Source organism: Poecile atricapillus, chromosome 14, assembly GCF_030490865.1.
Source record: "Poecile atricapillus isolate bPoeAtr1 chromosome 14, bPoeAtr1.hap1, whole genome shotgun sequence".
In the NCBI taxonomy this organism is placed as follows: domain Eukaryota; kingdom Metazoa; phylum Chordata; class Aves; order Passeriformes; family Paridae; genus Poecile; species Poecile atricapillus.
Window position 1 is genome coordinate 9,303,233 of NC_081262.1, and position 27,271 is coordinate 9,330,503.

Sequence of the window (27,271 nt, forward strand, 5' to 3'; positions counted from 1 at the left end):
GCTGCCCGGCCAGCCCCGCCCTCAGCCAGGCACGGGGCTGCGCCCGCCCCACACCGGGCGCCCAAAGCCGCCTCTCACCCGCACCAAGGCCGTGAGCGTTTCTGCTCATGGGCGTGATGTTGGTTTTATTGTCACACCTTCCCAGAGCCACGGCCCGAGTGTTCCTGCTGCAGCCGGGCCGTTCCACCGGTGTCGGGGTCTCTGGTTCCCCGGCTGTGGGCTCCCCTGGCGGGGTGCGCTCTAACCGGGCCCGTACCGCCCTCAGGAACCACACAGGCCGCCGAGCCTGTACTCAGATTAAATTAATACAAAACATCGATTCCCAGAGCACCATTCCAATAGCAAAGCCCTTGACCCCTGCCAGAGTCCGGGAATGCTGAGACCGGAAAGCTGGGAGACTGCAGTGCTGCAGTTCCATTAAAATGGCCATTTCCATTAAAAAGGGCATTTCCATTAAAATGGCCATTTCCCAGCGGAGCCGGGCTGAGTGTTCTGGCTCAAGCCCCCAGGAGCACTCGTGGCTTTGGGATGCCGTTCATCCTCCGTGCACTGCTGGAACTGAGCCTGCTCCCTTGGCCTCAGCGCTCTCTGTTGTGGGATCTGTAGGCTTTCTCATCTCAAATTCGTTGTCTTGGTCCTTTATTTTTAGCCTGAGTCACTCAGTAATCCTTGAGGGTGATGTACAGCTTCTAGTTCGTCGGTTTTTTGTTTTAGGTTTAGGTTTATTTGTTTTCTTTCCTTTTTTTTTTTTTCTCAGTGGAGACAGTAATACTTGGCAATGTTTGTGGCATTTAATTGCTTAAAGACGAATCCACTATTAAAAGCAGTCTTGTCTACTAGTAAAAACAATGGTTACTTCTGTGCGAGCATGTGCATTTTACTTATGTTGAAAAAGTTTGAATTATTATTTTGGTTAAAAACCTTTTTCCCAATAAAGGGTTATTTTGTCAGTGAGAACTTTGCACTTGACTTAGAGCTCTGGAAAGGACATGACAAAAGTCTCTAAAGTTCTTGCTTGTTTTAAAATGTTAGATTTCATGTTAAACAAATATTTATTGCATACTAATTTTGTTCTTTCAAACCTAAATAAAAACCTTTAAAAATAATGTTGGTTTAGGAGGAAAATAAATATTGTTTAGGGTCTCCTGGTAAATGTATTTTTTTTTTTTTTACTTTTAGAGCATGAAGCTCAATTTTTAGGTGTTCCTCAATCAAAACAAGGATCAGTAAGTACAATTCAAGTAAAAAATCTGCATAGTGATGGATTTAAAATATTTTAAACAGCTAAATGGGAAAATTAGATACCCACAGGGTAGACTCATAAAATGAAGCTATTATCTTTCAAACTTCTTTGAACCAACAAATACAATATTCCTAATAATTGCTTGTATTTAAAGCAACTTGGGTAAAGCTAACACGAAAAGTTTATTTTCTTTGAAAGGTGAATGTCAGGACTTCTGAACAATATGAAAGAGATATATAAACTTCTGAGTGGAAAACACTTTTCCAGAAAATGTCACCAGTATTAATTTCCAAATGATTGCTATTTCTTACAATGGATAAAGTATTTTTAAAATTGTGGTATCTCACCATATTCTCTCAAAAGGAGTCACATACCTTCTGTTAGGTTTGGATGATTTTACTGTGCTGGAAAATGCAGAAGTTTTTAAAGTATAGTTATATATTTTTAAGTATTCAGAAAATAAATAAATAATGCAGTGTTTAAATAAGAAATTATAATTCTATAATTTTTAGCTGTATATTTTTTTTTTCTGTTGAATTGGTTTGTATATTTTTATCTAGTCTGCTGGGGTATTTAGGCAGGATACATTTATTTTGAACAGGTGCCTTTGGAAAGAGCAAAGTTGCAGCCATTACTTATGGAACAACTTTTTTCTGACCCTGCAACCCAGTATCGGGTTCCCACACTTGGGGAAGCCCCCTCTGGAGACCCCCCTGATCCAAAAAAATGTAAGTAGGAGTATATTATCTTGAACCCTGCTGTGATTGTTTTTCTTGCATATGGCAAGGGTTTTTAATTTATTTAATTTAGAGTGTTAACAGCAACAACGCCTTTGCTTTTGTGGGATTTGCATGGTTAGGCCTCAGCTCTGAAAACAAGGAGCTTGGCCACTTGGTCAATGGAAGAAAAATAAACTTTTGCATTACAAACCAATAACATTGACTAGCTAAGGTAGTTCTGTGCTCTTCTGAATAAGTGACTTTTTATTTAGTCACTTAAATTAGAAATAGCAGGCATTCCTACCTCTGATTTAATAATGCAAAACTAGGATCAATAGACTAAGTAGACAATTGAATTTGCAAACTGCTGTCAGAATACTGCCTTTACCCATCTGATTACAGACTAGAATGGAAATAGCTCTGAAGTTTTGTTCTTCCACTTTTATCAATTCCTATACTTTATAATAAATTTAGCAAGCAGCAACGTGTTTTTATTATGCATTTTAGGCCTTCATTTTGTCTTCTCTTCCATTAATTCTCGCTCATTAGGAATTCCTGGTGCAAGTCAGAAGCAGTGTTACCCTTGGCTTTTATATAAATAGTGTCCTCCCAATTATGAGCATTTCCTGGCAGTATATGAACCAATTAAAGGTATAAAGCTGAGAATAAATTCAGTGTTGCAGCTGTGTTGCCAGAAGAGAATACTCTATGACTTAATCTTTGCTGATCACACCAAGACCTCAATACTTCCCAAATGGAGAGAGGTGCCAAGCCAGACAGCCCTCAGAGACGGGAAAAGTTGGATACATGGAGTTGTGTTAAATTCTCTGAAGGATCTGGCAAGTATGAAGCAATTATGACAAAGAAATCACAGCACCACTAAAATATAACCTTTGGTTTTTCCTCTGTCTAGAAATTTATTTTTATGACTGACTCTGATAATGCAGATTGTAAAGGGCATGAGATATCAAAGTGGTCTAACTGCAACAGTGCTGAGTTCAGCACAGGCTAATTTCTTCCTGTCAGGGTAAATTAATTTATAAAACTTTTCACTTCTGTGACTAAACTGCTTCTGGTGTATGAGTTTATTCACTCAAAACTATATCTGACATATCTGAGGCACAATGAGTTTGCAGTGTTGGTGCACCTTTAGTTTGAAATTTACTCAACTTTGTGTTGTGTTGGCTGAGGAGAAGTGAAGACAGATCCGTGGCTGAAGGGAACAAATCTGCTTTGTCCAAGCTGTGATGACAAAATGACTGGTACTGACTCTGTGATATCTAATGGTTGTGTGTTTGTGAAATCCAAGTGCTTAGCTGTAGGTGAACTCTGTCCTGTTTTGTTCAGGCTCTCCTCGAGAATACTTGGAGTTTTACATATTCCCAGTGCTCTTACCTGGACTGGCTGCTCTTGTGGAGGAAGCAGAGAAGGAGAAGTGCTTTGAGGTTAGTTTGTAGTTTTCATTTCAAATCACTGGCAGGAAGTTACAGCCTTTTGTTTCACAGGCAGTATTTTTTTTAATTTGGTCTTTTGCAAGAAAACCAACCACAATCATACGATATAACTATAGCATAGTTTTGGATCTGGTTTTAAATGTTATTTGCTCCAGTAATTCAGAATAGGTTACATTCTACATGAACTTGATCATTATGACAATCTCTAGGTCCCTACAAATCCTCCTTAAGTATCTGATTGTATCTAAGTCTTGTGTTGTGTTTTAGAGGAGCAGGCTTCCTATCAGATTAATACATTTCACTCATTTGAAGGTGATGCACAGAACTTGAATTTTACTTTGTGACTCAATTATTTTTGCTGGTCTGGCATTGTAATAGAGATAAATTTTCTATCTTAGCTTTTCTCTGTAAATTCCATTTAACTGGAAGACACAGTATCAAGCATGAATGAGCTTATGAAAATGCAGATTTAAAAATAATTATTTGCTACATGTGTTTTTATAAATTTGTTTTCAGTGTATGTCTGGAGAGAAATTCCTCATTGTCTGTAGGAAATGCTTAAAAACCCACTAGAAATGGTGCAAAATATGGCACAAATACATTCTTCATTGTATTGCTGCAGCCTAGCAGAGCCCCAGCAATAGCTTAGGTACTGGGAGCTGAGGGGATTCCCATCATTTCTGCTATTTTCTCAAACCATGGCAATTTGAATTTCAGATCCAAACCTGTACATTCAATACCAGTTATTTCAAATTTTTCTTGGTCTTCACAAAATCTGTGTGTGTCTATAAACTGATGGATTTACAGGTGTGTATATATATATCTCTAAGCTGTGATGAATACAGATTAAATTGGAAAATGGCTCGCTTACATGACATCTGTCTGTCATTCCTGCCATCACATTTACATTACCTAGCCAAGAACAGATTGAACATATATATTATTCATCACACTTTTAATAAAATCTATATTGATTTTTTTTCTTGAAAGGTTGTATCCTTTAAGAAGAAGGCATGTCCTACAAGTGGCTTAAAATACAGGCTTTGATAGATGTTAGCTATTTCTAAAGGCAATAAAACTTAAAGATATTTAAAAATATTAAAATTCTTAGAAATATTTCCATTTCAAACTCAGAACAAATCTAAGATTACTTTGTCTATTTTTAATCTGAGAAATTTTGCAGATTTTAGTGATATTTATATTAGAAAGTGTCTGTGCTGAAAATGGATTTTGTATAGGTCTGTGTGCTGCTTTGTAGAAAACTACTAAAAGGAATTATTTTCTAATGTACAGAAACTTGATAAAAATGAGTTCATCTTATAGAAAACATACTTATGTGGAAAGATGCCCTGCTACTGGGGAGCCAAGCTTGGAAAAGCAAGCTGATGTCAGGTGATAGTTTTCCACTGTGACCTCATTTCTTCCTCCTTTTGAAGAATAACTAGGCAAACAATAGCTGTTTATGGTTGCCATATAATTGAGTATTTGTGTTCTTTTCCATTACTGTCCAGGTGCTTGCACATTCTGTTTCCTTATCTGACATAAAGATGTGGTTTTAGTTATCCTTTAGGTTGGTAGGAAATGTGTTGTTCCGTATGGATTTGGAGGGGAAAAACCCCAACTTGATATAATTTGTGTTAAAATGGCTAATGAAATAACTTGAACTGAATTTTAGGATCAAAAGCAGAGTCCTTAGAAACCCAAAGTAAGAACAGGGAGAAAGGATCTTGTGATAAACACATTGGAATACAACTTCCAAAAATAATAGGACAATAAAGATTGAAAAGATTCATGGAATTCATGAGACAACAGGACATGAAGAAGATTAATTGTGATTAAACTAACTGAAATCATGAAGGATGAGAAAAGAATACTGAGTTTGAATTCTGGCTAGACATGGGTCATTAAAGCCTGTAAAGGGCAGTTGTATAGAATAAACCAGGGGAAGATAAATGGAAGAAGCCCTGGGAGGAAGGGAGGAATACTCAAACTGACTGCAATCAATGTTGAATGAGCCCAGGAGGAGAGAGAGGGAATGGCGAGAGAGAATGATGAGTGTGATTTTGATGAGAGGGACTAAGGGTTTTCATGTTTTGAAAGGAAATTGAGATGAATGGGAAGGAAAAGTTAAATAGGAGAGGTTTTGAGCAATTGAAATTGTGTTAAGGAAGATCAGATCCTGGGGCCAGCAGAGGAATTCAAGGAAGAGCCCAGAGAAGGTGCATCTGGAGAGGAAGAATTGGACAATCACCTGGGAAAGTCAGGAAAGGGAAATGGTTATGCTGGAAGTGGGGATTTGTGTAGGAAAGATCTTTTTTGAAAGGTGATAAAGAGGCATAACAATTTACACATTTAATTTAAAATAGCCTCTCTTGCATTATGTGATCTGAAAAGCCAAAGCCTAGAAAAACCAGCAGCTGCTAGATATATGTGCAGACTTCTAACTGACATAAAGATGAGAAAAGTCTGCAGAAGCCTCATTTTTAAATTAGAGATGAAAGAAACCTATTAGGTTGCCCAGTGTATTTCCTCACTGTTTTTTTTTTTTTTCCCCTACCATAAGTTCTCCTGTGTTTTATCCCATCTGCTGTCAAATGCCTACAGGGGAAAGACTATTTTCTTAAATCTTTTCTCTCATGAGAACTGACTAATGCATTAATTTTTCAGCATTAAACTGAACAATGTATATAAAGTGTTTTTATTAGAATAACTCTGACTTTTCTTTCTAGTTATCTATCACAGAAGGAGGAAGCTGTATCAGGCTCTGTAATGGAATATATTATATTTAAAATTATGATAGACTGGGGAAAGGGAATGGAAGGTTTCCTAATGACTTTGCCATCTTCTGATCACCAGTATAGTTTCATTATTATTACCAAGCACATATTTAAAAGGAAAAATGGAAAATGAATTCTGAATGTAAACAGTTTATAAACACATCTGCAGGTTAACAATGCACATTGTACAGATATTTCCTGTTTTTATCCGGATTCATGCAGCATAGGAGGAATGTGTCAAAGGCAGGTCAATTTATGTAATTTTTTCCCTTTATAAAAGTTGACTGCTGTGCAATTAATGATTGAATTCACTAGCAAAATAAACTGTTTCCTGGCAAAGAAAATAAAATAAAAAAATATTCAGCTTGATTGAATTCCTCTCTGCTAAGTTCATTGCCTCTAACAAGGATAAAACAAGATGAATTTGATTCCTTTGGTGATGGCTGTTTTGACAACCCTGTTCTGATCGTTTTTTCCCATTGCAAAGGAAAAGCAATTTACTTAGATTAAATTACAACTGCTAGATTAAATTGAATTTTGTTGTCAAAGTGTAGAATTTATTCTCTGAAACAATTCTCAAAGTAATGGGACCCATTTTCATCCTGTGACTGAGAATAGCTGTACAGTGACGATCAGACTCTGCTGTTTGCTTACAGATTCTGTGCAAGTCAAGATTTGTCCATTTAACATCTGAAGTGACTCACAGAAAGCTTTGCAGTGAACATATTGGTCTCTTAAAGTTTAGGTGTTTGGCTTCTTGGAAGAGCATTTGGTATTGGCATAAATGTGAAAATTGCATGAGGAGCTTTGTTTCTTCCCAGCCAGGCACTTACTGGAGCCCTACCTGAACCCCAAAGCTTTGGTTGTCACAAAACAGGTCATAAAGGCACGTATGGCTCAGGATTAATAATTGTTTTATGGTGATCTCATCTTCTGCTCTTCTGCTTTCTTTTGCTCTCTCTCTTTTTTTTTTTTTTTTTTTTTTTCCCCTGTTGAAGTCAGACCATATTTCTACCAAGGGTAAGATTCCCTTGGAAAATTAAAAGCTTTCCTGGATATCCTGTAGGACTGCCCTGCAGTCCAGCACTAAACTTCACACTTGTCATCCCGCAGCTACATGACTTCCCTGTGTTCTTCCCTGGGCAGTCAGCACCTTACACAATGTTCCTCTTCCACTTCACCTGTGGCTGACCCCCAAATTATGACATATACCATGAACTGAAAGAATTAGGCTATCTAGAGAATTTTTTCCTGCCTCTCTGTTCACATCTATGGATAATGTGTAGAATAAATTCATTTTTCAGGCATTAGATTTTCAATTACATGTTTATTGTATTTTCCTTAGCAAGTGGTAGTAGTATCTTAACTTCTTACATTTTAATCAAGAATTCAGCCTCTTTTGTGACATTAAGCAGTTTCACAAAAGCATTTGACTGGTGTGGATTGTTTTCCTAAGACGCAGTTATTACAGCTGAATCTCCTGTTTGATGGGTAAGTGTTGGGATGGGAGCTCAGCTTGCTTTTAGCTCAGTGGCTGCTGTTGTGATGAAGCACTTGGTGCCCCAGGGCTGCAGGGGCTCAGTGTCTTTTAGGGTTCACTCTGACTGAGCATCCAGAACACATCTCATGTCAGAGGGGTTCTCAACATGCTGATCAAGCTCTCCTGTTATTCCAACCAGAACTCCATGTTCTACTCTCCACGTGATGGTTGCTGTGGTTTGTGATAAGCAGAATGAGCACCTGTACTCATTTATACATTCAATCTGTCAAGATGGAATGTGGAGAGGAAATCCTTAAAAAAAATAAGGATTTCCTAATCCATTCTGGCTTTATCAAAATTCAGGCTCTGAATGGCTGGCTGTGGTACTGGCTGCATGAGTCCCTAAGGATAACCTGCAGCAAAACATTTTGCAAAATCCTCTTTATTCATTAAGATTGAGACCTGGGAGCAAAGAGCACAATTTTTTTGCTGTGAAGCTCCAGGTTTTGAACTTTTTACCTGGTTCTCTGTAATGTCCATGGTTTCTGTGGTTGTGGACAGACAAATGCCTTCCTTTGGCTTTGCCTTCCTTTCTGGACACCCAGCAGATAATTTGGTCAGAGCAGCCACACAATGCTCTGTGTGTATTCACAATGTCTTCAAGCTGGTTCCATGCAGGAGGAAACAATATCCAATCAATGTTCCTTCTGTGTTTTGAAAGAAATGAAGTATTTTGAGTATGATAATAAACTTTAAACAAAATGGCAAGGAATTTACAACATATTTTCATGTATGAATGAGTTCTGTTAATTTCTTCACAAAGACATTGCCACTTAGAGCACCATTCAGAGATCTTTGTTCTAGATACACTGTAGCAAATATCAAGATAATTTATGTAGCATTTTCTCACTCATAGTTTGTCTTGAAATCGTTCCACAGAATTTCTAAAATTTTGGGTGAACCACTGACTGTTGGCAGTATCTATAAAGAGTAGACAAAGTAATGTACTGTATATTTTATTTAATAAAAGCAGTCAGTTTAGCTTAAACATATGACCAATCCAAAGATAATAAATAATTTGAAACTATGTTCTGTCTTTAGGGGAAAAGAACCAAATTTATTCCCTCTGATTTCCTAACTGAGTGGTTATACAAGTAAGTTAAATCATGTTTTTTTGCTACTAAGTGTGTTCAGTGATTCCAAGGCACTAATTTGCAAATTGAATAGCTGAAATTTAAATTAATATGAGTTGTTTTCCTTTTTCTTTAGCAAGAATCCAAAGAGGAAAGATGAGTCATTCACAGAATTGTTTTCCATTCCTTTTGTTAAGGACTGGCTAAAGGACCAGTAAGTTATTGCAGTACTCAGAATGATCTTTTCTCCTTTTATTCTTTTGCCCCTGCTATCCCAAAAAAGTAATAGAGCCTCAATGTGTTGCAGCTGTGCCCTCAAAAATGCCCTTTACTGTGTGCAACAAAGAACGTGATAGTGTATTACAAGGTATTTTGTACCAGAATTGTTCACAGACAAATTAATTTTGAATTCCTAAACATTTTAATTGTAGAATGCAGAATATTTGAATAGTCTGGTAGTATTATGAAGATCTTAGTACTAAGGAGTAAAGCAATGTTTTCAGTGCTGCTTCCTCCTATGGAAATCTTTGAGAGTATAGGCAACAAATTCTTCTCTAACTGTAAGCAGCTGCTTTTGAAATACCTGTAACAATCCTTGGTGTCAGGATGCATTCCTGCAGGTATTTGTGAAATGAGCACTTGATTTTGGCAGCCTCAATCATATATTCTGTGTTATTTTTGTAGAACCAAGCAGCACAATAGTTTTGAAAGAAATGCTACTGTCCTTGAGACTGCATTTACTTTAAAATATAGCATCTGTGTGAGAAAAGCAAAGGATTAGTCCACAAGGAGGGAATAAGAAACTAGCAGAGGTCAGATTTTAAAGAAAATTTTCAAATTGAAAACTTAACTGGGATCTGGATTGGTAATTGGTGAAAACATAGAGATTAATATCTTTGTAGGTACATTTACTTTGTTCCACGATGTATGTGGAAATTGAGCTTTTTTTGAGTTCTTGACATGTGACACTTGGAACCTTGAGACGCCAATGGAGCAAGAGGGAAGTTCCTTATCACAGGTCTGTGGATAAGCTGTCAAAACTTGTCAAAATCATAACTTTGATTTCCTGAGAGGTGGTCATGTGGCCAGAGTTGTATAGGACATTTCTGCAGTACGAGACCCCTTTGGAGAATGACCCATTTAATCTCAACTCTGATACCTTCGGCCATCGTGCTGTCCTGCCACTGCCACTGCTGTCCAAAGCTGCCTCTGGTGGGACACATCTGCTCCATTCTGTCAAACACACTTCTTGCCAACAAGATGCCCATTTAAGGCTGTGGTTTGGTGCTTTGTAAAGTGAGCATGAGCTGCAGCCTGCCTGTTGTACCCATCTCTTTAAGCACACAGAAGAGCCCTTGGCCAGTAAGGCAGTTTTGATACAGCAGGTTTGTGAGGATGGATGTTTGTACCAAAGGTAAAATCTCCAAGATCAGTTTTACAGATGTTTCTCTTGGAGGTAAAGCTAAGCAAAACATTCTCTGCTCTCTCCTGTTCTTCACCCCAACCTGCTGTAGGCACCCTAATACCGCCTTGTCTGTTTGGTAGGGTGCTTGATTATTCTGATCAGGGCCCTACTCCGAGTTAGGAATCTCTCTGCCAAAATGTGTGAGGAGGGTTTGTAAAGCTATTTAAAACAGGTAATTTCTCCACTCTGCTTCACCTTGGAGAGTGACAAACCTGTGTATTGGCACAAACAAAGGATTAAAATGAAGGGCTCAGGGCAAGGTGAATAGAACAAATGAGCTGCTAAGATAGAGAGGTGGTGGCAGGAACTGCTTAAGTCAGCTTTGCCAACAAGAGAAATACACTGTGGAATCACAGCCTGAATGACTCATAGCTTCTGTTAGTAGTGGTGCTCCTAAATAACGTAGTGACAGCTCCACAAGGACACTGGAGTGTCAGAGTCCTACTGAAGTTGATACACTTCATCTTAAATGCTCTAAACCAGTAGGCTCTTAAAATAATAATTAAAATCATTATTAAATAACTACTTTTAGTGAGCTTATCCTAAAATTACAGATTTGAAAAATGCTGCTTCTGGAGTAAATATTATTGGAGCAAAGTGAAAGGCTGCAATATTAAATAAGAATAAAAATAAGATAATTTATTATTATGTCCTGCATATGTCATAAATAGTTTATTATTATATCTTTCCAGCCATCAGACTTAAAATGTAATTGATTCTATGTTTTTTATTGTCTTTGCCATTTCTATTTTTAAAGGAGATTTCATTTTTTTAACAAGATTAAGAATATATGAGACAACCTACTAAAAAGTGCTGGTCAAATTTTGATGAAAAACATCCTTATGCCAATTGTTTAGATGGGTTTATCAGTTCCAAGCAGTCCTAATGCTTAAAAAAACCCAACAAAAACCACCAAAACAAAAAAAACCCAGAGGAATTTTGGTTTTGTTCTATCTGAGATCCAGCTTTTTAAAATAGATTCAATACTTGAGTATGACTTTTTTGGCTCTCCTCCAGTGCCTCCAGTTTTTTCTTTGAAGATCCTTTTTTTTTTTTTAAAGAATAGTCAAAGCCACAGTCTTATGAGCTTCACTTTCTGTGCAATGCGTTTCTAAATGAGATCTTGCAGCCTACTTTTCCCTAATAAGGAGACCTAAATGCTGCTTCAGTTTTCAGAATTTTAAATGCAAACCTTGTAGCTTCAAAGCCTAGTTATTGTAGGTGAAGGAGCTTGTAACATTTGAATTTGTTTCCAGCTTTAGTGTAATAATTGCTGACATCTTAGTATAGGTACCCTGTATTCCACTGAGTTCTGTATGTTACCAGTAGTGCTGACAGAATATTACATCTCTTGGGAATCTTCAATTCCCCAAGCACGTTTCAAAAGCAATAGAAGGAGCAGCTTCAGTGCTGACTGGTAATCTCCATATCACATGCCAGACATTTCTGTTGCATTAAAGGACAGCTGCACCTTTCAGAGGGCAGGAAAGTGGACCTTGAACACAAAACCAGCACCTGTTTGTTGGGTGCTTGCTGAGATACAAACTCATGTACCTGTTCCTCCATTCGAGGCTGCTGGTAGAACCAAGGAAACAGAATTAGAGCTGTGAATGTTCTGTAATCCTATAAATATGCTAATGAGCACCACAGTTGCCTTTTGTCAGCATTTTCCAGTGGTGTTTCTGGTTGAACAGCACTGAAGCTCAGTTGCAAGTAACCAAGCTCTGTGTATGAAATCAGGGCCAGGGAAAGTCAGTGAGCTCTGATGATGCTCTGATCCCTCTGAAATTTTACTTTTTTGGCATAGATAGTCTGAGTAACATGGCAGCATCATTTCCCAACCTTCTTGAGCATATTAATGAAAGAAATATGAAGAAACCAATTAAACACTCCCTCTGCTCTGAAAAACAATGATATCATAAAAGTCTGTCATGTAAATTTAACAATATGACAGCATTGTTCAATATAAACCTCAACCTTATATCCAATAAGAGAGAGTGGTATATGGTATATGTTAGGAACAAGCATAAGTATTTCTTGGCTTTTGAAGTTCACATAAAAAATAATTCACCGGATTTTTTAATCTGTATTTTCTCCTTTTTCTTTAGAGAGGTTTACTTGCTACCCAGTTCAGAAGGACACATTTCCTGGTTTAATCTATCTGCATGTACCAAAACAAGTGTACAGACACAGAGAAAATATCTTTATCATGGCCTTACTGAAGTGGGCAGCTAAGATATAAACAATTACTAAATTTGGAGTAGTGGCTTTTTGCCAAATATCTGTATACACATATATATACATTGATTATTTTTTTTCTCCCTCCCCCAGATATTTTAATTGGGTGAAGTCTGCTGGTCTCAGCTGCCTTTACAGTTGATTTCATTGTCAGCTCTCAGATGGCCAATAGGGCTAATTTTGCATGGGTGACTGATTTTTTTCTTTCCATAATATGCCCAGTTTCTACAGGCTGTGCTTTCTGCACACTGCCATATTTCATTGGTGTGTGTCTAAACCAGCCATGTTTGGAGTATGCTTCATTTGCCTTATATTTTCTTCTTTCATTTTCTTGAATAATTTGAGCTTTAAAGAACATTTTATTGTAATAAAGTCCAACAAATACATCTCCATGGATGTTATTCTGTGTGTTTCCAAGTAAAAATTGCCATTCAAGTAATGTGGCAGAATTCAAGTTAACAAATAAGAATTTTTTTGCTTAAAAACTGTGTGTTGAAATACTGCAGAAATTTTCAGAGTAAAATATTTATATTTCGTAACAATGCTTTATGGGGTTGAAGGTTTTATGGCTGTAATATCTGATGCATTAAAAATGCTTTAATTTATATAAAGGTTGTCAAAATGGCAATGAGAAAACTGAACATTTATTAGTGCTTTGTGACATCTTCCTAATGTTGCTGTTGGAGCACTAAGGGGAGCTTTTCCATGTTTTCACCATACAAAGTCTGACCTAAAGTACACAAACATAGATGGAAATTTTCCTGTCGACATGAGTGGCCTTTGGAATAGATCCATGTTTGGTTTCCTTCAGTCCAGGCTCACAAACACTCTCACTGACTACATAAATATTGGTCCTACGAGAGAGAAAGCTGAGGCAATGCTTTGTGACTTCCAAAATCCGTAGCAAGTATGCAAGCACAGGAGAGCTGAGCTGGAGCATTAAAATGGACACGGCCTCCCAAGGAGAGGCAAGAAATCCACTGAAATCTTCAGACAGAACTGAAGACAAAAGATTCTTGCTCTGCTATTTTTTGGCATGTTCTCATCACAAAGACTTCTTGCTGTGCTTCTTCTAATTCCTCTGACATTCTTGTTACAAATCACCTGTTCTGCCTCAGTCTCCTGTTGGTTACATGACTCTGCCTCCCCACATAACAACTTTGTCATGTTAGTTCCACACTGTCTTGTCTTTTTATCGTGTCTTTTCTTCATTTTAAATAGATAAGCAAGTATATAAATAGCTGGTATGTGTTTGACAGTTGAATGCATATTGTCACTATGGTGACTTTAATAGCACTCTCAAATATATTTATAACATTTTTTAATTCAATTCACTATTGACAGTATAAAGGAGCTTTTATTTGGACAGCATGATAGAGAAGAAGAGTTCTAGTTAGTAGGAATCACACTTCAAGATATCTACTTGGTTGCAGTTCCTCTTTTAAGAGGTTTAAATTTGGTCTTAATTTACAATCCTTCAAAAATGTAGTCTCCATATAATGCACTAAAATGTTTTCTTGTATATTGTAAGGGTTTTGTTTTTTTTTTTCTCAAATACTAATAATATTCTAGTGCATTTAGATTGTTGTAAAAGAAAACTAGTGATTAGGAATTTTTTTCTGACTATGGAATAATTGTAATAATACTGAAAATGTTATAAAGGTCTCAGTTCACACTCTATATGACCTGTGAAAATGTTTTGGGGTAATCTTGTCAAGTGTCTATGGGAATATTTCCCTGGAAATCTGAGAGGCTCATACAGTGCCTGTGTAACATTTGATCAATATATATAATTGATTTTAAATACCAGGCCAGATGAATCAGTACTTCAGTGTCTGATTGCTTATGAACCACCATTTTCCTGCTTTTTGGGTAAATGACCTTCATAGTATTTGTAAGCAGAGATTTTTGAGACATTTATTTTGAATCAGAACAGTACTTTTTCATTATTGAACACTTTTGGAGATCTGGATAGGCATGTAAGAAGAAAGACATAAAGAAGGCAGCTATGGCTGTAGTGTTTCTAGATTCTAAGAAATACTGCAAATATGAAAGATAACTACTTTGAGAAATTTCCAGGAGAGCTTTTTTGGTTGTTCAGACCAGCATGTGATTTTTTTGAGTATTTCCCAAAACAGATTTTTTCAGAATGTTTTTTAAAGAGTTATGCAGATCATCACAGTCATTTACTTGTGTGTCTTACATTTACCCCTATTCTGTGGCCTGTTCTCTTAGATTATGATTTTTTCAGTGACTCTGTCATTGCCTGTGTTCGTACATGATCTAAATATTCAAGAACAATAACCATCACAGTCAAACTATGGCTGTGGTACTGAAACTTAGGAGTCTCCTCAACCTTTTTGTTAGGGTTGCTTCAGTATTTGTAGAGAAGAGCTTTCTAAAAGCAGGGATAAACCCAGGCCCTTCTGTGACTGCACCTGGAGATTCCTCTCTCACCTGCACACCACGAGCCCCAGGCAGTGCTGCTCTCTGCAGGTACCTGGCTCTGAGGCTGCTGCTCAAATGGGGGGGCTGTCTGCTACTGTTAGGGAACAGATTGGAACAGGGAGAGCCATTATAAAACCTTGAATTATATATACTGAAAATTTTCTTGATTGAATTTTTTCTTATATTTTGTTTCCAAGGAAGGAATCAGGCCTATTTGTAAGACAGATTGGGAATGTGAAGACAGTCAGAGTTTCTGACAGGGCATTACTGTGTGGAAATAGTGCCAGGATTCAGTGCCCATCACTGTGACCATGAACTCCCAGAGATTTTGTCTATTTTGGAGACAAGATAATGGAGAGACACTTTTCCTCCCTCTTTCAGAATTCATTGAAAACCCCATCTTCTGTCCATGAGGAAATCAGATACATGTCTTCATTAAGAACCTTTTTCAATGCCTCCTACATTTATTTATTGCAAGTCTGTTTTATATCTTCGGGGTGTGAAATTCCACTTGCATAATGTCATATAAGTAGTGAATATCTCACAGACTCAAGATCTGTACAAGTTTGCTCAGAAAGCAAGAAATGTGTTTCTGGAATTTAACTTTGCTCAGTGTCTGCTTTATGCAGATTTGGTAAAATAAAATACTTAAGAAAAAAAAATTATGCTCTTTTACAGGTGCAACTTATGTTAAACAGTAAATGTATATGTAAATAGATATCACTGTTTCATATGTGGGCTTTTAAGATCATGCATAATCAAGGACTAAATAAGCAGAATGTAGTTAGTGTACATTGTGCTGTCAGTTTGCATCTTGGAGGCATACAGCTGTCTTCTGCCCAAATGACAGACTCCTCTTGCCCTCATTCACTGCTGAGGGGTGATTGCCTCTGCTCAGATTCTATTTTTATTTGACCTGCAGACAATTGTGTATATTCTCCATTTATACCCTTAGACCAAACTGGAGCTGGCATGACTTCTGGTCTTTAAAGCTGTGCCATTGAAAGGATTGGTATCTGCCAGTGAGTGTCATGCTGAAAATTAAATCCCGGTTTTGTTTGATTTTTTTTATATTGCTTTCTCAGTTTTAGTGTTGGATTATAAGCTAGACATTCTTATAATTTGAAAATGAAAGCAAAGAAATGCTAGAGTTGACCTTGCAGGCTAGGAGAAATCTCAAGTTGTTCTTTGGAGATGTACTTATTCTTAGAGGAAGTTCAGTGTCTTTGATATAACTGCTGTAAAATATGTAGGTCTTCCTGTGATTTTTCCCTAAGTTTTGGTTTTCAGAAAGATCTAAAATAGAACAGAGGATGAAAGCCTATCAGGGAAATAAGCACAGTCCAACTTCAGATTTTTAAGTCTGATTATAAGAAGCTGTTATCTCAGGAAGCCTTGCTTGTCCAGCATTTATGATTTCCCCTGAGCAGGAGAAATGCTAATTAATGTTCACAGAGCTAAGATGGTTTAGCTCAATGGAGAGACTGCTTTTTATTTTTGCCTTATTTCGACTTTTCCAAACAGACCAAGGTTTTACTTCACATTCAAATAAATGTAGGCCAAAACCCAGCTGACATGATGATGAGACCAATTTAGCTGAGTACACAGACTAAAACGGTGGAGTCACTGTAGCATTAGATAAGAGGTAAGGCTGTGCTCTAAGTTGAAATGCTCCTGCAGTGGAGACAAGCCCTAAGAGAAAGACATCAGAGAGCATAGGAAGCTTACTAGGGCAGAGACTAATATGAATGAAATTAAGTGAAAGGAAAATGTAAGCTGTCAAGCCTCCTAGCTTGGGCTGTAATATGCCATAAATAAATTTCCAAAAGATATTGCAGCATTTTAGCCAGAAAATGTAAGACTACATCAATAAATAGCTTGTTATTGATGGGCTTTGCAGTGTACGTGTCTTTATAAAATAAATACTATAGATCATGTTTGTGCATGGGCTGCATGTGTCTGTGGGTGGGTGCTGCATCCAAATTCATCATGGTGTGTTCTTCCAAGTCAGGGCTGTGTTCAGTCTGTTCCCCATGCAGGGAGAGTGGCTCTTGGCAGCTGTGCCAAGGCTTCTCTTTAGAACTGGTATTTTCATCAGCTGCAGTGTTATTACCCTATAGTTCACTGGCTGCAAATTACATTTCTTATAAAAGACAGTATAGAAACAAATTTGGTTTTATCCTTTCCAATGGATGATTTTTTTTGGTCATTGTGTCTGGAAATTAAATTAACACCCATAAAAAATGGCTTTTGGGAAGCAAGGTTTGATATAGTCATGTGAGATTTTGCTGGTGATGGCTGAATTTAATTACTAGCTTGTTCCCATTAAAATTGGTAGCTACAGAATCACCAAATGTGTTTTCAAATTACCATATATTTTGGCTGAAAATGGTTGAGTTCACAAATGTATTACAGTCTTTTATCACCAAAAGAAAGTGTATATGGTATCAAATGTAAAATCACAGCATTTTAAGAACTTGTTTAGACATTTCTAAACATAGATTCATGCTATGCAGATATGATAATCATTATTTTTCAGCACGTTTTAATTTAAAGTGACACAATAATGTAAATGAATGTACTAAGATATGTTTATATTCTGTGTACTTCATGTAATAAACATTTACATCATAAGTCTGTTCATTGTTGCACACACACTAAAACCTTCCCTGCTTTACAAATGGCAGAGTGCTTCCCTTGCCCACCTCAAACCTTACCATAATAGAGGGAGTTTGAAATACATGTGGAATAAGGAAGATGACTGTGCTTGATATGCCATTTGTATATTTTTGTTTTAAGAAGGAATCTTTGTAGTGCATATAACAACATATTTGTAAAGGAGATAATCTTTGTACATTTTGTTTTCAGAGCAGTAAGAAATTGTGTCTTTCAGGCTCCTAAACAACATTTCTCTTTTTGATAGAATACACTGTTAGGGAAGAAAGTGTTACACATTTATAGGCTGTCTGTTTAAAAAATACATTTTTTTTAAGTCCTAGACCACCAACTCCTCTATCTCTGCTTATATCAGAAGAAGAAGCAAGCATACTAATTCAGTCCTTCTGGAGAGGTTATCGGGTAAGAGTAATCTATAATTATTTTGCTTGATGTTGAAAACTGTAGGACTGTGAAGGCCCCGGGGAAAATCCTTCCATAAATTTTAAGTAGGGGATACTATAAATAGCTGCTGAGACCCCTATGGTTCATTGGCTTTGGATGTTGCTCTGCCTTATGCCTAGTGACTACAGTTTTTTCACAGGCATTTATGCTGATGTAATCTCACTGTTTTCCTCAACAACAAAAAATCCACAGAAATTTGATTTTCCAAAGTACAATTAACATTGAACGATTTTCTTTCTTTAATTGAAAGTTGCTTTGGGTAGTTCTCAAGGATGGAGTGTGACTTTGCTTCATGCAGGGATATGTGAGTGAATGTGGGGATGCATGAGGATTGGTGAGGTCTCTTGAGAAATAAATGCACACAGAAAGAAAGGACAAGGAATTGAGACCAAGAATGAGACAGGAGATTTATGAGTGGCATGGATGCTGTTATTCAAGGAAAAGGGAAACAAAATGACAAGCAGATGTTGTAAGGCATACTAGTAACACAGCATTAGTGCCATTCCCTGTTTAAGGGGGAAAAGCAAGGTGCATAAAATAAATGCAAAGAAAAGTGTCCAGTGCTATTATTTTGGAGAGCAACAGCCATGCTAACCCTAGGATACTAAATAAATTAATTTGAAAATCCTGAAAAAGTTTAAAATAAAAAATATATTTTTTAAAAGCTCTAATACCTTCACACGTCAGGAAGAAATGGACTTGAAATTCAGGTGACTTTGGTGATGAAGAAATGTCTTTGACTTCCTTTATCAAAACTTAAGCTTCCAAGTAGCCTCCAGCAATTTTGTTGTGATGGACAGTGAGATATCTCAGGATGTCAGGTGCTCTTTAAATAACAATCAGTATAAAACACGCTGTTAAGTTCTCTACTATTTTTAATAAGCATGAATATGTAAGTGGCTTCTATAATGTTCTGTGCAGCCAAATTTGATGAAATACCTTGAAATGTTCTTCTTGGCTGATGGATTTTTGCAACTCTTTCTGCTTGTTTGTTTTCCTTTATTTTTCTTTTTTTAAGCAGAGGCAGCATTGACACTAACATTAATTAGCACTGACAGGATCCCTGCAGGCATCCTTACAGTGGAGGCAACCATTATCCAATAACAGTTATGTTTGCTGAACACTGCAAGGTTGCTCAGATATCTTCTGCTTCTCTGAAAGCTTGTGAAGGGCACAATTCTTCCTTGTATAGATGAACTTCAGGATTTCCACACTGGTATTTATCATTCTAAACCAATTCTCAGAAATGAGAAAGTCTAGCTATAAAAGGTGGGAGACATAAAAATTATTCAGGTTATAAAATTAGGTATTAATGTTTTACCTTATTTGAGGTGAAAGAATATGGGGTTTTTAAAATTAAAAATTGCAATCAGAATATAAAATAAATATCATTAGTAAAAAATTACTACATTGGGCAATGTGTTGTCCTTGGGCTTGCAGATTAAGAGAACACTAATCTTAGATGGGATTTCATCACATTAATGATAAGTATGTTATGAAAAATTACCAAAGAATTCAGATTATTAGCTTTTAAAATAAATAGCTCAGTCAGCTAATGCTGATTTAATAGCTGATAATAACTGAATACCTACAAATAATGCCTTTTTTGCATCCTAAAGATATTATTGTGTCAAAATTTGAAATTATTTTCTGAAGTTTTTTATTAAACCTTGTTTTATAATTCAGATGCTTTAGAACTTTGAAATCCTGCTTTCGAAATAAAATTTACACAATGTGATAATAGTGGATAATTAAACATGAGCACACAGATACATGACACTGGGATGGAGAGACAGGGTACTTCATCCTTGGTCTTCTAAGATATCTTCTATGGACTCAGACCATTTTTGAGGTATTTTGTTGACCATATTTATTTAGGCAGTAGAGTTTATCCAGTTATATAACTGACTGAGCACCATGTCTTCTCTTGATACTTCACTTGTTTCTGCTACCTCCAGCTGTCTGAGCATGCCAGTATCAGAAACACATGGCAAAAAATGCAAAAATGGATCAAACAGTAAAGGTTTTTCTATGTAAAGGGGGGAAGAAGCTATAGGTACAGAATCATGAGAACTCTTATAATAAAGCATGATCAAAACAGTAAACTCATCCTTATCTGCAGCACATCTCAGAAAAACACTTGTTTAATTGTTGTAGTAATAATTAATGGCTGCCATCAACCAAGTCCTTGCTACAATCTTTCATACAAAGACATTGATGGGCACTCTGACAATTATTTCAAGTTTAATCAAGAATTGAATTCCAGAACAAATAGCAGTGGAAAATACAACTGATGATTTCTCTGAGGAGATCACAGAAAGGAAGACATCTTCTTGAGAGGGCTCTTTGAGGGCCAGGAGGAGCACTCAAGTAAGACTTGAGACAGCTCTGTCATCAGAATTCTTTCTTTTCCCTTTCCACCATCCTTTTTTATTGAGGTTCCATTCATCTGTCACGGGCCAAGGCAGTATTCAGCTAGGTGTCAATTTTCTAGGCACTTTTCCAACAACAGATGATACATTTCTTCCCCCCTCTACTGCAGTTTCTTTGCTTAGTGCCATTTTTATTTTTTTTTAATGGGGTCTTTTTAATCCTGAAAATGTGCATAACTATTCTTGACTAACAGAAATTTTTCATTAATAGAATTTCCTCTGATGTCTGTGGGTGAACCTTTAGTGTCACCCTTATCTGTTGTGTATGTTCTCACCTAGCACTGAAAGCATGGGGTTTTTGACTAAATCTTGTAATATCTTAGAGTTCAAATTAGACAGTATTATGTGAACACTCAGTGCTATTTTATATGCATCTTTTGAACAAAAGTTGAAGATAAAAATGCTTCAATTTTGCTTTGTAGCTTGCAAAGTGTAGTTGTGCTTTTGCTATCACAGTTTATATTGCTTTCCAGCAAGCTGTGGCTACTAGCAAAGGCTTAAACACAGAAGGTCACACAAATATTCACTGTTATTTACATCAAGTGTAGGAGTGAACTTTGCCTTCAAAGCTAAGACCTCTCCAGGGCTTCAGGCAGTTCTGGTCTGCAGGAGAGACAGGTCAGTTGTTTGGACAAGATTCTTGACTCTCTTTATTTGCCTGGAGATTTTGCTGCTAAGTCATGGCTTTTTCATCATGCTAGCATTCCACTCTGGTTTCAAAACAAAAGATCTTTCTAAGGAAGTATCAGTGTGCTAAACTACATTATAACTATGCTAAGCTATAATCTATTAAGCATATTTGCACCTTTTTAATGTATTTTGTTACATGCCTGTCACCTGTATTACTGGAGGTGGCATATCTGTGTTATTTTTTCCTTCTTTTTGGCCATTTTTCTAAAAAGACACTTTGTTCTGGGAGCTCATTTTACTGCTTGGATTTAATGCTGACTTTGGAGTATTTGAGTATCTGGCTCTGTCTTTATCTCAGAACTCTGTATTTCACTGTGTATTTCATTGCACTACCACTGTTTTATTTGCTTAGGGAGACTATACAGAATCTAATATAATTGCCTTTAATCTTTTAACTGTTAAGAGTTATTGTCTTTATTTTCAATATACAGAGACAACTGTGGCCCTGTCATGAGCCCAAGTACAGGTTCTATACAGCTGAAGTTGTAAATGGACACATCATGTTTTCAGAAATTTTATATTTAGATATGGAGGTAGTAATTTCTCTGTCTCCCTGCCTCTTGCACTTCTGTCATTTACATGTTTGTGTCCTATAAGCATTTCCTTAACCCTTTCCTGTGTGAACTGACTCCATGTAATCAGGAATTATTTGGCTTATAAAAGCATATATAGCAGCATAAAAGAAAAAATGTCTTTTGCAAGCCTAAATAAATTATCCTGTTTTTGGATTATATTTTATTTTTGAAAATAGTCTTCTATGGATTTAATAGAAAATTATCTTATCTTTTTGTATAGCTGAAGATGTCACTTGTAGCTGCAAGTTCTTTATTTTTTAAAATTTCATAGCAACCTTGTAAGAAATCCCTATAAATTTTAAATTTATACAGAACTATATCAGTATAATGGAATATTATTGGAGGTCTAAGATGAATCTGATCCCAAGTCACTGAGCAAAAGTCTTGGCTGTTTTTATTGATCGAGTAACCTTGTATTGTATTTCTGCTCTGCCAGTGCACTGTCTGAAACATAGCAAGTTATCTTCTAAGTGGATTGAAGAGTGCTATGGGAGTTCAGCTACTGTTTATTGCATTCTTAGCTGCAGCACAGAGGAGGAATCCTGGGAGGAAAGGATAGTTTTGATAAATAATTTATACTGTTTTCTTTAAGGTTTAGGGTTTTTTATAACTAGTGGAAAACTAAGTCGTGCTCTTTTGCTCTGTATGTGTCTTGGCAAAGTGAGAGAAAAGCAGAGTGTAATGGAGAAGAGCATATAATAACGTTCAAGTCATAGAGCAAACCCTTCACCATATCCTGTAAGAATACAATAAGTACAATTTTATTTAGAAATTTTCTAGGGAACTAAGTGGTTATCTTCCTGCAAGCAAAAATGTGTCCAGGAGAAACTGAGCTTATTGCTGCTTGTTTCTACCATGTTGATCCATTTCAGATTGAATTACCAGGACACTGAATCTTTGAATCATGGAATGGTTTGGGTTGGAAGGAACCTTACAGATCATCCAGTTCCAACCCTGCTGCCATGGGCAGGGACACCCTCCACCAGACCAGGCTGCTCAGAGTCCATCAAACCTGGCCTTGAACACTGCCAGGGATGGGGCAGCCACAGCTTCTCTAAATGTAGTCCTGAAATATCATGACATTTTTATATGTAACATTTAGGGGAAAAAACCCCAAACCCCAGAAACTGCATTTTAAAAAGAATTCTATTACAATTTGAGTCTGTCTCTGAGAGAATAATCACCAGTGTCTAAGGTAATGCTGGCATGTCCCTTTCCACTGTTCAGGACAGTATCTTGTGCCCGTAATGGGCAACACACTGCTAATTAATCAAATCCTGCTTACAACAAGTGTAAGCAGCAGAGTGGTAAAAGCTGTTGATGCAGAGCTAGTTCACTTCTATGTTAGTAGGAACTACACCAGTATAAAAACAATACTAGAAAAATTCAACTTACATCTAAATGAAATCAAGGCCTTTGACTGTTGTAATTTTGTGGAAGCAGAATTATGCCTTTCATGGGGTGATTGACTGACAAAGAATAGATATCATGTAATGCAGTCCAGTCATTTCAAATAACAGATTAATGGCTCTCCTGTTGTGTGGGTGGGATTGCCAGTCAGCCTATTTGCAGCTGATGGCAGGTGTGAATCAGGTTGATGGAATAAATTTTCTTCTGCATGACCCTTCATGCTCCTCTTCTACTCTATTATTTTGGTCAATGGGTTGGTTTTATAGTGTTATGCTTTTCTAAAGGCACTAATACCCTTCAGCAAAAGGCTTTAAATTTTAATTAATTTAAAGAATTAGCATCTCACTGCAATCTCATTCTCAGGAGTCCTTGGTAAGCAAAGTGATCCCCTAATAGACATATTTATATTTTCAACTGGATTTGTCAATTATGTGGATTTTATTTCTGTGTAAGTTGACTGTAAACCTCTGTGACTTTGCTTTTACCTCAGGCCCAGCAAAGAGGATGGCTGTCACATATTTGCCCAGCCACAGCCTTGTGAAAAAACTTGTATCCTCATCCTGGGTAACACAAAAGTATATAATAATAGTTTTCTTTTCTGATTCCCATTTCACAGGTTCGTTGTGATAGTGAAATACAAGAGCTACGTCAGTGGCAAAAGAAGCTGAGACAGGAGAGGCACATTAATGAGGTAGTGAAAAAATTCTGGATTAAACAGGAAGCCAAAGGCAAGTGCATTAAATTGTGGGGTTGGTTGGCTTGTTTTTACACTGTGTTGAATTTTTATACTTTGAGTTGTATTAAAAAATAGGCCACACAGTAGGACACTAATCCTGAGAGAGAAGGTAATTCTGGTGGAAATGCTTGGCTGTTTCTTTACAGTTAATACTTATTCTACTTGAGTTGCCTGTGCAGCTGAAAGTGGCAATGAAAAATACAATCTACAATTCAATAATTTCAGGAAACTATGAATTTGCTGGCACAGTGTTTTCTAGGGCAGGATTAGACAACTACCAGCTACTCATCATGTAAAGCTGATTTTTACCAGATGGGTTGTAGTACAGTTTTTCTAAACTGTCAGATTTCTATCCGGTAAATATTCTATTGGCACTTTCCTGTAGTTATTTACAGTAGAACTTGGCCTGCACAGATCTAAAAAAACCAAAAAAACCCAACAAACCCAAACAGCCTAAAAAATTGCCAAGGGAAATAAGGCCAGATTGCTTCAAGAACTGACACTGTCACGTGCTATTTTTTTGCCCTGTTTGTGGACAGGAGAGTGATAATTTTTGGTGATAGGAGTTTGTTACAAAGGCTGTGTAGATTCTCCAAACATTTGTATTTATGTTGCAGTTTTAATCTATGAAATATCAGGTTTTATTTACCAATCCTTGAAACTGCCTAAGGCATATTTTATAGCTGAAAATAATTAATTCAGAGGAAGAAAATTATACATCACAACTGGGGAAAACTGTGTTTATATGTGTGTGTGTGTATATGGGGTGTTCATATGCAGTAAAGGAAGTAGAATTCTTGGTTTTAGTAGCTTAGACCTAGAAGATTAAATCATGTAGTAACAGTGCACAAAAATTATGAAAAGATAAAATCAGTGAGACGTTAAGTTGTCTTCTAGCAGACTTGACTGACATATAAAGAAAATTTTGGCACAGCAACCAAAATTTTCTTCAAGTGGGATTTCATAGCCTTTCTACTATAGTTTATTATGAGCTGACTTGGTAAAAATGTGTAGGCATTTTTTCTTTTTGAAACAAAACACAGATATATCTGGATTTAAGTATCTGAAAACAGTGAACTCAAATTTCCTTTCATAAAATTATCCTCATTATAAATTTAAAATATAAAAGATGAATTTTTGTCTTTGTAATACCTGGTTAATTCTGTCAGTGTTAATTGTTGGAGAATTGCATTCCTGGAGATAATGACAGAGGTTGATCTTGCAGGCTTGCTAATGCCTTTTAAGTGATTACAATTTAATGTTTGTGGCTTAGACTCTGTTTTCAATTTGTTAATATTTTTATCATCTCATCAAGGCATGTTTTTTCACTCATTCCATTGTCCATGGTACCAGTAAGAGATGCATGTTTCCAACTTCCAAGAAACAAACCTATATATTCACAATACAGCCATGTGAAAAAGAATGAATATGATTTTAGGTGATTACACAGTCATAGCTTGCAGTCTTCATGCATATAAAATCTTAAAGGTGAAAATTACAAGTCCATTTTTAGAGGACAAGTGAACCCATTCTCAAAATGCTGCAGTGAAGACAAATGGGGTAAGGGTGGACTGTGTCATTTGACAGTTGAATTGATTAAAACTCCCGTGTCTGAAGAAATTTAATCTTTCTATATTTAAGTTGTTTTGGAGACTTACGTAGTGATAAGACTTCCTTTGCCAATTGTTCCAAAAGGAAAAACAAATTTCCTTTTAATCACTCTCACAGAGCTTTCCTGTCATCAAATAATTTATTTTAGGACTGTAGGACACACAGCTGTTTCACCACTTCAAAGAAAGTTGCAAAATTGCCCCTTTTCAGTTTTGTTCCTTAAACCAATATAAGTTTATACTGCTTATATCACATCAGCTTTCAATATTATCACAGTGTTACTGTAATTTCTTAACCGAACTCTGCTAAGTTAAGAGTATCCACACATCAAATAGCCTTGGGGCCCAGACAGATGGCTATTTGGAAACAGCTGTACAAGTTTGAGAAGTTACTGTCCAGGGGTTTTCATTATCAATATCAGCTGTGATGCCATAATTCATCTTGTTAGTGCTCCAGCTGCTCTTTTTTCTGCTGTTATTCTCCTGCTGTTTATTGGTGTCGTTAAACCCCATTTCATTGTATAGTCAGCAGGGTTAGTTTAACTGCTTTTACCAGTGATTCCATCCAAGCCAGCTGACTTCGTGCTGAAGTGGATTGTGAACACCCACACAGTAATGAATGGCATAACTCAACTACTTTTTAACGTTGTCTTTCTAAGCATTTGTTTCAACTGAATTATTATAATAATTATAATAATTTGGTTAATTCAATTAATCCCCTTTAATTAAACCACTGAACTCTTTGCATCAAGCAGACAAAGCATTTATTGTTACTAAAAACTCAGATATCACAAATAAAGCATTAAGATTCATGGTCAAAGGGAAAAAGAGTAACATTTTTAAGCAGATACAGCATTTTATTGTGAAATTAACCACATTAGGAAATATAATGAAGGATCTCTTTAATTTGTATATGGCTGTTTATTAGATGCTGTAAACAGTGTTGAATCTAACTGTAGGGGATGAATGGTGAGCTGCCAAATAGCTTTTAGAAAATGATGACTCGAGCAGTAATGTGATTCTATTGACACTACTAGAAAGATCAGCATACCTTCCACGGAAATATCAGCCAAAGCCTCAGTTAATGGGAGCTAACAGGCAGTCTGCTTTGTAGGGATTTTCAGCACAATGAAACCTTATTGCAAGGGTATGTTCTAGGTAAAAACATAACTTTATGAAATGGTGTTTGTGGATGATACTTAAAAAAAAAAAGATAGTAAGAAGATATTAGAATTGTAAACTCATTGTAATTAACAAATCCAAAAAGTAATTCTTCATTTATTTTTCGTGTTTCAGAAAGTCGTTAAACCACGTCCGTTAGTTTTGAAACAAACAGTTGAGTTTTCATTAGAACTAGAGCAGAATGAAACACTTGTGGTGGGTGTTTTGTTTTTGCAGTGGAGCCCAGGAGCCCGGTTTGGATGGGCTGCTGCAGCCGCTCTCCCGTTCCGAAGGCAGCGCTGTAGCCCCGAGGCCGCTGCCATCGCCCGCTCCCTGCCAGCGGCGCTGCCGGCTGCCTCCGCCCCGCTCCTGGGCTCTGCTCCGCCGCTCTCGGCAGGGTTTTCTGCCGGATCAGCCTGCCAGGCTCAGCGGTACTGACACCCTTTCCACCCACAGCAAGGGCTGCGGGCAGCACACAGACCGGGACGGAGCCGCGCCGTGAGGGCCGCTCGCTGTGAGGCGAGCCCGGGGAGCTGCGGGCCCGGCTCCACAGCACGGCCAGCTCTCCCACTCCTCCCTG

General features: G+C 37.0%; 1 protein-coding gene across 1 annotated transcript in view; it reads left to right on the forward strand.

The window, feature by feature from the left end:
• Positions 1–116: 116 nt before the first annotated feature.
• Positions 117–27,271, forward strand: part of IQCK (IQ motif containing K) — a 36,615-nt gene continuing 9,460 nt past the window's right edge. The window contains exons 1-8 of the mRNA XM_058849968.1: positions 117–252; positions 1,180–1,226; positions 1,845–1,971; positions 3,310–3,407; positions 8,775–8,827; positions 8,943–9,020; positions 17,951–18,035; positions 23,801–23,912. Of these exons, the coding sequence (XP_058705951.1) occupies positions 117–252; positions 1,180–1,226; positions 1,845–1,971; positions 3,310–3,407; positions 8,775–8,827; positions 8,943–9,020; positions 17,951–18,035; positions 23,801–23,912 (736 nt within the window). The remainder of the gene's footprint in view (positions 253–1,179; positions 1,227–1,844; positions 1,972–3,309; positions 3,408–8,774; positions 8,828–8,942; positions 9,021–17,950; positions 18,036–23,800; positions 23,913–27,271) is intronic.